General features: G+C 41.4%; 1 protein-coding gene across 10 annotated transcripts; it reads left to right on the top strand.

The window, feature by feature from the left end:
- Nucleotides 1-647: 647 nt before the first annotated feature.
- LOC102738255 (PTTG1 regulator of sister chromatid separation, securin) lies at nucleotides 648-8,144 on the top strand. 10 transcript variants are annotated; one of them, XM_081810631.1, is made up of 6 exons: nucleotides 648-766; nucleotides 1,163-1,263; nucleotides 1,613-1,794; nucleotides 3,518-3,611; nucleotides 7,085-7,243; nucleotides 8,005-8,144. In XM_081810631.1, the coding sequence occupies exons 2-6, from the start codon at nucleotides 1,173-1,175 to the stop codon at nucleotides 8,079-8,081; spliced, it is 603 nt and encodes a 200-aa protein (XP_081666757.1). In that variant the 5' UTR covers nucleotides 648-766; nucleotides 1,163-1,172; the 3' UTR covers nucleotides 8,082-8,144. The 10 variants fall into 10 exon arrangements, with proteins under 10 accessions (XP_081666757.1, XP_006730737.2, XP_006730738.2 ...); XM_006730674.3 differs by having other exon boundaries at nucleotides 649-766; nucleotides 1,610-1,794; XM_006730675.3 differs by having other exon boundaries at nucleotides 651-806.
- Nucleotides 8,145-10,881: the final 2,737 nt, after the last annotated feature.

Raw genomic sequence — 10,881 nt, 5'->3', positions numbered from 1 at the left:
GGGCCTTGATCCCAAGACCCTCAGATCTTGATCTGAGCCAAAAATCGAGAGCAGGCCGCTTAACCGACTGAGCCACCCAGTGCTCTGCTAGAGTTCTTTAGAGAGAATCTGAGTTGTTTTAGCACTTGACTGTATATTTTTTCATATATCTAATTGAAATACAACTATATGTATCCATAGTTCCTCAGTTATTTTTCCAATGACTGTAATCCCTTTCCTCCAGGGCTGCATCTTCTTTTTTATTTGATCTGCTCTATTTACTCTTTGGGTAAATAGTTAATTGAAGACTTTAGGAAAATAGTTCTGTCGCCACTTTGCCTTGACTGTTGTTTGAACCCCACAATCTTTTCATTTAAGAACTTCCTGGCCACCTAAGTGTCTCAGGAAAAAAACCCCAAACTCTGTATCTTGATATCATAATAATCACTTATTTCCTGGAATTGAAGACCATATTCACTCCCTTTCTATCTCTGTGAGGCGCAGGTTAACAACACCTAGAAGTAAAGGTGTCAGCAGGTTTGGTTTTTTTCTTCCCACGAAGCAAGCTACAAACTTCCCGGGAAAAGCTTTCCAGGCGGTGCCGCGGGAGCTTGGGTTCCTCCCATTGGTTCTTCCTGGGAGCCTCCGCCCACCCACGGTCCCGCCTCCTGCGAAGATGAACCAATAGGGGCGTGAGTTGTGGTTTAAACTTGGAGTCTGGCGAGATCGCTGGAGACCGAATCTTGGTTGAATTTGGCTGTTGATTCCGACGTGGGTGGACCGTGAGGTCGTGAGTGGCTGGGCGCGCGGGTCCCGCGAGGAAGGAGGTGGGCTGGAGGCCGGAGGGCCTGGGGGTCGAGGGCTGGGGCTTCCCGGGGTTGTCTGTAGCGCCGAGCCGGGTTGAGCCACGGCCTCGGACTGCTTGCGCAGCCCCCGTTCTGATGAGTACCAGGACCTGTGCCAGCCCCAAACCGCCGACTCTTCTGGAACTTAAAGCCTCCGGCGTAGGCTTCAAGAATTAAGAGCTGGATTAAATGCCTGTTGGCTCAAGAACGGGCTTCGCTCGCTCCTTAGCTCTAGTTCGTACGTGGACGTGCCCAGGGTAGAAAGTTTGGCCTGTGCCACACCTTAACTTCTCATCTTCCCTAACCCCCCGGGTCTAATATGTGTTTCATACCCGCAGCTAGTCCAAAATGGCTACCCTGATCTTTGTTGATAAAGAAAATGGAGAACCAGGCACTCGTGTGGCTCCCAAGGACGGGCTGAAGCCGGGGTCTAGGCCTCGTAAGTATACAGGCTGCAACGCGAGTTACAGGTATTGTGAATCAATTGTGGGCGTGGCCCGGAGTTGGAGAAGCGTTCCGCGTACTTCGTTGGCAACTTGAGTCAGGTATTACCGAATACCGCTATTGCAACGTGCTTGTTAGGGGTCTCTTTTTCATGTTCAGTACCTTAGATTATTTAAGAGGGTACAGAAATGAAGTGCTGTTAGGCATACGGCCATGCCACCGTCAAAAGTGGGGGTTGAATTTGGGGATAAGAATGAGGCCAGGTTGATATACACCGTCAGCCTTCAAGTTGCACAGGTGTTTATTGCCTGCATAATCTTATGGTAAGCCTTTTTCTTTAGCAGTCAAAGCTTTAGATGGGAGATCTCAGATTTCAACACCACGTGTAGGCAAAATGTTTGATGCTCAAGCAGCCTTACCTAAAGTTGCCAGAAAGGCTTTGGGAACTGTCAACAGAGCCACAGAAAACTCAGTAAAGACTAATGGATCTCTCAAACAGAAGCAGCCAAACTTCTCTGCCAAAAAGGTAAGTGTTGGCTGCAAAGTCACTGTTGAAACACTCTAGCACTTTTTTTTTTTTTTTTAAAGATTTTATTTAGTCATTTGACAGAGAGCGAGCGACACAGCGAGAGAGGGAACACGAGCAGGGGGAGTGGGAGAGGGAGAAGGAGAAGCAGGCTTCCCGCAGAGCATGGAGCCCGATGCGGGGCTCGATCCCAGGACCCTGGGATCATGACCTGAGCTGAAGGCAGACGCTTAAACGACTGACCCACCCAGGTGCCCCCACTGTAGCATTTTTGATTCTTAAAATGACTATTGGCATCCTACCTTGCTTTCTCTCTTGTGAATACAAGGAGATAGAGGCTACCAAACATAGATTAAGGGGAGGGAAGCATACTCTTTTTGTGGTCTTCCTCTGTGCCTTGAGATCAGAAGTCTCAGAAGCAGCTGGTGCATATTTTTGCCTCACCTGCTCTTAACTAGTGTTGAAGCGGATTGGTTGGTAGTATCTACTTATGGATACAGAAAGTACTGAGAGGGAGGGTCCTTTGCAGGAGGTCAGGGAGCTAATATAATAGCTCAGGTGCCACCATCCTCCCCCCAGCCTCCTGGAGCAAGCACCAGGTACTCTGCTTTGCTAGCATGTTGATTTTTGTGTGTGTGCATGAGCTAAAGGTCTGTGCATCCCAGACTGAGGAGACTTTGCTGTGAAAGATGACTCAGCATGTAGATTTACACTTCATTTGATAAAATAAATGGTTTTTTTTTTTTTTTTTAAGATTTTATTTGCGAGAGAGAGAATGAGAGACAGAGAGCATGAGAGGGAGGAGGGTCAGAGGGAGAGGCAGACTCCCTGCTGAGCAGGGAGCCCGATGCGGGACTCGATCCTGGGACTCCAGGATCATGACCTGAGCCGAAGGCAGTCGCTTAACCAACTGAGCCACCCAGGCGCCCGATAAAATAAATGGTTTTACTATGTATTAGGGAAAACAAAACTAGTACTTTATATTAAAATAAGACTTGTGGTTTAGGACAAGATATCTTTTAAAAAACTGAGTAAGAGAAATGTTAAGTTCAAGTATTGCAAGGCTATGGCAAAAATAGTGAGAATGTGACACAGAACTGAAGTATGGGAAACCCTACTTTAAGGATTTCCTCTAGGTATGCACATATGACATAAAGTTGGATCAAGAATATGCAGGCTTCTGCTTTGGCCTGCTACGGTAGACTGCTTATCTGCCAATTTTACACTAGGGAATTATCCAGGCTTCTAAAGTCCTTGACTGTCTTTTGCTGACTCTTACTCAGTGTGTATATTTCAACTTAATATTAACCAAGCAAATAATTAAGGTAACACTGATGGAAATACAGATGGAAATCACCCTTCCAAAAGCCAAAAATGGCTTCTAGGATTAGCTTCTATTTGGGTGACTCATGCTGTTTTCTCTGACAGGTTGAGTGACTGAGTTGATTAGCTCTGAATTAACTCTGCCTACTTGGTGACTTATGTTAAGTGGTGCGGATACTTAAATTTCAGACTTAACTTGTGAGCCATGCTACTAGAATTGCTTACTGAATTGTATTGGTATGCAATTATGAGAACTAAGGATTATGGTTTTTTAGAAGTCAGCATGAAATTGAAAACTGGTGAAGCAGTCACATGTCTTAAAAAAGACTATGATCTTTTGTCCTAATCAGTTGACAAGGCTTCCCCTTTCACTAATTCATATTTTCTTGGGTGGTTTTAGGTGACTGAGAAGACTATCAAAGCAAAAAGCTCTGTTCCTGCCTCGGATGACACCTATCCAGAAATAGAAAAATTCTTTCCCTTCAATCCTTTAGGTAGTATTCTTTTGGTATTACAAAAATGCTTTAGTCTTGAGTGTCTCTTAGAATCCAATTCAACTCTAATTTGATATGGATATGAATATGACCTATGACCCAAAACTGTAATAAGACTGTCTGAATCTGGGTTTCTTTGAATAAAAGTACTTGTTGGTGGATTTATTTGTAAGGAACATCTTAGGTCAGAAGAGGAATTTGTGCAAAGATGTAGAGAACATTGTTCCCTCAAAAACTTACCACATAAGGGAGATAAGATGTGTTCACTAACATTGAACAAGTCTGAAGTGGACCGTATTCCTAGCAAGGCTTTTAGAAAGTGGGTTTAATATCAAGTTGAACAATGTCTGAAAAAATCCACATAGTCTGTGATATGTGTGTATTTTTACTCCCTTCAACCTGCTACATGTATCCAAAGTATTTTCTGTCATAGAAGCACCTTTTCAAGCTTTAATTTTCTTCCGTTTGAGGAGAGGCTACTGTATCCAGGCTTTGGATGCAGTGGTTAACAAGCCAGGCCCCACCTTGAGGGAGCCCACGATTTGGAGGGAAAGGCAAACACTGAAAACATCCTCTCACTGTAAGTGTGAGAAGGAGAAAACCAGCCCATTAGGGGGAACTGAAACTCACCTGGAAGAGCAGGGAACGTTTCTCTCAGGAGGTGACATGATGTGGCCTTTTAAAGGCTATCAGGGGAGAGCTCATGTGGGGGGGGGGGCAAGGCAGAGCAGCGCACTTAAGTGTGTGCAGAGATCCCGAGGTAGAGCAAAGGACTGGAGTGGTTCTGGGAGCTGGCATTTTTGTTTGCCCTTTCAGCCAAAGGGCATTTAGTCATTCTGTACATCCAGGTTGTCGCTGGCTTTTATATAATACAATTCTGCAGTTAGAGTTCTCGAAATTGTATTGTTGTGAGTTTGTGACGAGAGCTGGGGAGTAAACTTTAAGAAGGATTGCTGAGTCTCCGACGGAATGTGATTAAGATTTGATAAAATGGAGTGCTTCCATGCTAATGATTACCATTTAGCCATTAAGGAAAATGAGGTAGATTATGCATATTGATCAGGAAGGAGGACTACAATATGCTGTGTTTGAGGAAACATACTGCCAAGTTGCCCTCCAAAATAGCATAAATTACTGAATCCACCTATAGTGGTTGAGAATGCCTGCTTCTCCTCTAATCTCTAACAGCAAATGTTTTAAAATTCTTCTCAAAAAGGCAGTATCTCATTGTTTTAAATTGGGGAGCATGTATGTGTAGTGAGCGTATTTGATTATTGGCCTTCTGTAGCTTTTTTTTTTTTAACTTCCTGTTGGTATCTTTGTTTTCCTTTGATAATAGGTCTTTCTTTCCTTTTTCCTTTTCCTTTTCCTTAATAGCTTTTGTGGATACAGGAAATTTAACCTTATTATGTTGCAGATTTTTTTCCTCTGGAGTCTTTTGTCTCTTTATGGCTTCCTTCATAATTCAGTGGGTTTTTTTGTTTTTTTTTTTTAAGATTTTTATTTACTTGAGAGAGACTGAGCACAAGCAGGGGGAGGGGCAGAGGGAGAAGCAGACTCCCCGCTGAGCAGGGAGCCCGATGAGGGGCTCAATCCTGGGACTCTGGGATCCTGACCTGAGCCAAAGGCAGATGCTTAACCAACTGAGCCACTTGGGCGCACCGTATAATTAAGGGGTTTTAAGTTAAGTAGTCACCTATCAATTCCTTTTTAATTTCTGGGTTTTAGTAGTCTTGAAAAGAGTAGACTAATTCCTAGTATTTAGGCTTTAGAGAACTTTCACACTTCAGAAAATAATGGTTCTCCTTTCATCTTCCTTTTGAGGAAATGCTAAACCCCTTGAAAAGAGGAAATCCATATTTAAATTCTATTTTTGTTACTGTCAAGAAAAATCTATTGTATTTTCTTTTTTAATTAAAAAAAATTTTTTTAAAGTAATCTCTCTGCCCAGTATAGGGCTTGAACTCCTGACCCTGAGATCAATAATATCATGCTCTACCAACTGAGTCAGGCTGGTGCCCCCCAAAAAATCTACTTTAAATAATCCTAAGAAATAAGGCACTTGGATTATAAGAAGGAGTGTTACTTAACCCAATAGTTCTCAAATTTGTTTTAGGACTTCTGCAACTCTTAAAAGTTAGTGAAGACCCCAAAGAACTTTTGTTTGTGTGGTGTTTATCAATTTTAATTCCTAATGCAGGAAATTTAAATAAAAAAATGAATTCCTTTAAAAACCCATTACATTAAGTAACTTTTTTAAACATAAAATAACTTTTCTAAAACATTTAGAAGAATTGCATGATTTTATATTTTTGAAAACTTGCTTAATTTGGCTTAACATAAAACCACCTGGATTCTCCTCTGATTCTGCATTCAATCTATTGCATCTCTTTTGGTTGAAGTACATGAAGAAAATCTGGCCTCATGCAGATACGCAGTTAAGAAAGGGAAGAGCATTTCAATAGTCTTTTCAGATAAGTGTGGAGCGTTTTCTTTCATACTGCACTAAAACCCAACAAGTGGCAATTTCCGAATGTATGGCTGCAATTTGTAATCTAAAACCCTATCAGTGAACATTTTGTACTCTGACAATAAAATCCACTGGGCTGTTCTGCACTTTGAATCAATTTTTGCATTTATCACACACTGATCATCTAGAAATAATGATTCACTGAGAAATGTAGATCATCCAAATGTTGAAGTGTTTCATTATACAATATCAAACACACATTCGTTAATGTCACCACTGATCTCATCAGAAAAGTGTAAGTATTAGGAAGTTGGCAAGCTAATGATTGTGGATAAGTTTTCCAAAATTTTTCCAAAGTTTTTTTTTTTTTTTTTCTTGAAATGGTGATCATTGGCAACGAATATTGTGTTTCATGAAGGATAGACTTCTTTCGTTCTTCTGAGAAAATGTGCTACAAATACCCAAGTCTGAGTAACCAGTTTGTCTTTCCATTGCTATTTCAACTAAACAGTGTTCCAGGAAAAAGTCCTCTAGTTTAGCTTGCAAACCAAATAATCACACAAATCTTTTTTTCTTGGAGCTCACCTGGTACTTTGGCATGCAACAGAAGTGCTTTATGGTGTACTTCATCGTACAGAATACTAAAAAGACCACTGTTCCTCAGGGTTGAGAGCTAATAAAATTAATACTTCCTACTGCAGATGGTAAAGTGAGATGTGAAGCTGGCAATGTTTTACTGCAAGTGAATGGTACTGAGGAATATAGGGACTATAAAATGTAGTTTATCACCACCACCTTGACTTGTGCTGAAACACAGCAGTTCTGTCCATTGTTGATTTTTGTACCATCACCATGAATGTCAACACAGCGGAAGAAGGTGTTAATGTTACTGAGCACATAGTTTGACCTCATAGACCCACTGAAAGGGTCTCAGACCCCCCAGGGGGCCACTGACCCCTCTGAGAACCACTGCTCTGATAAAGTGCTTTTGTCTTTGTGGCAGATTTTGAGAGTTTTGACCTGCCTGAAGAGCACCAGATTGCATGCCTCCCCTTGAGTGGAGTGCCTCTCATGATCCTCGATGAGGAGAGGGAATTCGAGAAGCTGTTGCACCTGGGCCCCCCTTCACCTCTGAAGATGCCCTCTCCACCATGGGAGTCGAGTAAGTGAACAAAGTGCCCTTCCAGAAGGGCTGTAAATTATTTGAGTCATAATATTTCCATTATTGTGGGGGCAGAATTGTATAGAAGGTTAGCCTATGAGTAATTTCTATTTCAAACCTCAGAGATGAGGTTTTAGAATAATGAAAACTGCTTTCAATTGGTATTGTTTTCAGTCCCAGATGCCCAGGTAACATTAAGTCCTTCTGGAATCTGGACAGTTTTAGATACAGAAAACAAGATTAAATTTAGGATATAGCTTCTTAGTTTATGACTTGAAGTGTAAAAAACTTGTTTGGAACGAGAATTCCAAGTTCTACCCAAAGCTAATCTAGGATTAAGACACCTGAGCACAATAGCAGAATGGCAAAACCTTCTTACTGCCAAGGTCGGAAGCCTGGGTTCTAGCTGATGGTCAAAAGCTATCAGCAGTATGTTTTCTATTTGTTCTGATGGGATAACGTATATTATTTTATAAATTATGTCAGTGATATTGTTGGCTGTTACTTGGGTCTCTGAGAACAGTTGAGTTTCAGGTAGGTCTAAGACTTATTTCCTAATGAAGCTTAATTCTGGGATCTTAGCCACATTTCAAGAAGTAAGTGTGTGTGGGTGTGTGTGTCTAGCTGGGGTGGTGGTAGGGATTCATTAGACAAAGTTGAAAATAAGAATTTACGAGTAAAATTGACAACCAATGTCTGCATTGAGATGGACGATGACTAAAGCGTTTGCTGATATTGAATAAGAAATTCCTGTTTTCTAGATCTGTTGCAGTCTCCAAGCATTCTGTCGACCCTGGATGTTGAATTGCCACCTGTTTGCTATGACTTAGATATTTAAATTTCTTAGCACTCAGTAGTTTGTGTGTATGTTTTGTATTAATAAAGCAATTCTTTAACAGACTCTTCCTAATCTCGCAGTTGGTATTCTTTGGAATTTGCTTAAAACAGTATGAAAATTAGTGGAAGTGTTTGACAAGGGTCTATAATCTGACAATAGAAGTATATCTGATTTGAAAAACTTACCTTAAAACCCTTTGATTTGTTTTAACAGCTTATTTCAGATGCTGTCACTGTTCTCCCTGAAACATACACCCTTCAATGTGTACTTTACTGCCTTTCTGTGGCCATTAACTAGTGACAGTTATTAGATCTCTTAATTAGAAGAGCCACTTCCAGCTCATTAAATATCTGTTGCTAAGCATTCTTTATTGCTGGTTCTATTTGGTTTCTAATGACTTTAATACTCACTATTCAGTAATCAGAATTTGAAAGGCTCTAAATCTGAGAACTCTACCTCCCTGGGATCTTTAATTAGGTTTTTGAAGATTGCAGCAGATAATTTATGGTTAGTAATATCCACTCTTCACCTATAGGAAACTCTGTTTAGTTGCTTACACTGTATTGGGACTGGTTTTAAGTATTTATTATTTATTTAAAGATTTTATTTGACAGAGCGAGATAGCGAGAGCAGGAACACAAGCAGGGGGAGTGGGAGAGGGTGAAGCAGACTCCCCGCTGAGCAGGGAGCCTGATGCGGGGCTCGATCCCAGGACCCTGGGATCATGACCTGAGCTAAAGGCAGACGCTTAACAACTGAGCTACCTAGGCGCCCCTGTTTTAAGTATTTAATAAGCATTATTGTGTTTCAAGTTTATGACCCTATTTTTCAGATGAGGACCGTGAAGCGCAGAAATTCATTGATATGCCAAAGACATGAAGAGCTATTACTTTGATTCCAAATCTGGGATTGGAATCAAAATACCAGACTGTAGATGGTTGCTCATGGATTTTCTTTTTTGGAGGGCTGGGATAGAGGATATTAAAAATTGTTGCCACCATTTAAAATTCCAAAGTTTCGGGGTGCCTGGGTGGCTCAGTCGTTAAGCTTCTGCCTTCGGCTCAGGTCATGATTCCAGGGTCCTGGGATTGAGCCCCGCATCGGGCTCCCTGCTCCGTGGGAAGCCTGCTTCTCCCTCTCCTGCTCCCCCTGCTTGTGTTCCCTCTCTCGCTGTGTCTCTCTCTGTTAAATAAATAAATAAATAATCTTAAAAAAAAAAAAATTAAAAAAAATTCCGAAGTTTCACATACCTCTGGTTTTGGAGCGTCTCTTGGAAAAGGAGATCTGGCCCTTGTTTCGTACACTTGGACTGGCAGTGGAGTGCTGGCTGCCTTTTAGGTGGAGTGTGGGCTTTCTGTCCTACAGACCCTTCATGAAGTGGCCCGAAGGGACAACTGAAGTGTTCCTTCTGCTGTCTCTTCTCGCTCTAGCTTCCTTCATTCTCTTTACTTGCCTGGGCCATGTAGTCTAATTGAATTGATCCTTGCATAATATCAGCCTATGTAGGAAGCCTTTCCCCTGTAAGTCTGTAGTGTCTGTAGTCAGAATTCGACACCTTTTCCATCATTATTGCAGTTGGTATTCTATGGAATTTGCTTGAAACTGAAAGCTAGTGGAAGTCTAAGGTCTTCATAGTCTAAGGTCTGTAATCTGACAATAGTCTGTCTTATTGAAAAACTTAAAAAAACACTTCAGTTTATTTTATTTATTTTATTTTATTGCAATAGAGCAGAAGGAGAGGGAAAGAACGAATCTTAAGCAGGCTCCATGCCCAGCGCTGAGCCCGATGCAGCCCGATCTCACGACCCTGAGCTGAAATCAAGAGTTGGACCCTTAACTGACTGAGCCACCCAGGTGCCCCTTAAATGGTTTATTTTAGAAGCTGCCATTTTTCCCTGAAACATACACCCCTCGATGTGGACTTTATTCCCTCCATTGTTAGGAAGCGAACAAGGAAGTGGCAAGATAGGTGTGAAATACTAGGAACACATACACTGATTAAAATTTTTATCTTCTAAATATAACTGAATCAATCTGATTTTCTGTAATTAGTAGACTTCTGAAAGAGAAAAAAAAATAAGACTATTTGACACTTGGTTTTAAGGAAGAGTATTAGATCTAGCATCCTCAGATATAGCAGGGCCGTATGAAAAGCAAACATGATTCTGAGTGGTTTTCATACTCTATAATAAATTTAGAAGCTTCGGAAAGGGGTCTCTTGTGATGGAAGGAACAAAGGACAGAGAGCATAGCAGCTAGTTAGTCCTTTACCAGCTAGTTAACTGTCCTTGGTCAGATCAAGCATGGAGTGATCTCTCTTCATCTGCTGTTAATCTGAATACAAAGTGCTTGGGGTGCCTGGGTGGTTCAGTCCGTCTGACTTGATTTCCACTCTTGATTTCGGCTCAGGTCATGATCCCGAGGCCCTGGTATCTAGCCCCGCGTCGGGCTCCACGCTCAGCAGGTAGTCTACTTATCTCTCTCCCTCCCCCTGTTCCTCTCCCCTTGCTCTCTAGTGTGCGTGCTCTTGAGCTCTCCCAAATAAGTAAAATCTTAAAAAAAAAAAAAAAAGTACAAAGTGCTTAATGTTGGTTGAGACTTTGAGAACTTTAGACAGATGCTTCTCCATTATTATTTTTATTTTTCAGGGATTGCCACTATTTGTATACATTTTACTAAGTATAATGTGTTTGGCTTCATTACTCGAAAAAGCTTACGAGATGTCGTGTTTGCAATTCTAGTCTGTCCAAGCAGTAATGCTCTAAGTGGATTGTTTTTGGGGTGGACAGTTGCACCACAC

The sequence above is a fragment of the Leptonychotes weddellii genome, unplaced genomic scaffold (genome assembly GCF_054177405.1).
Source record: "Leptonychotes weddellii isolate Sample4059 unplaced genomic scaffold, ASM5417740v2 HiC_scaffold_3062, whole genome shotgun sequence".
Classification (NCBI taxonomy): domain Eukaryota; kingdom Metazoa; phylum Chordata; class Mammalia; order Carnivora; family Phocidae; genus Leptonychotes; species Leptonychotes weddellii.
This window is presented reverse-complemented; position numbering and strand designations above follow the sequence as displayed.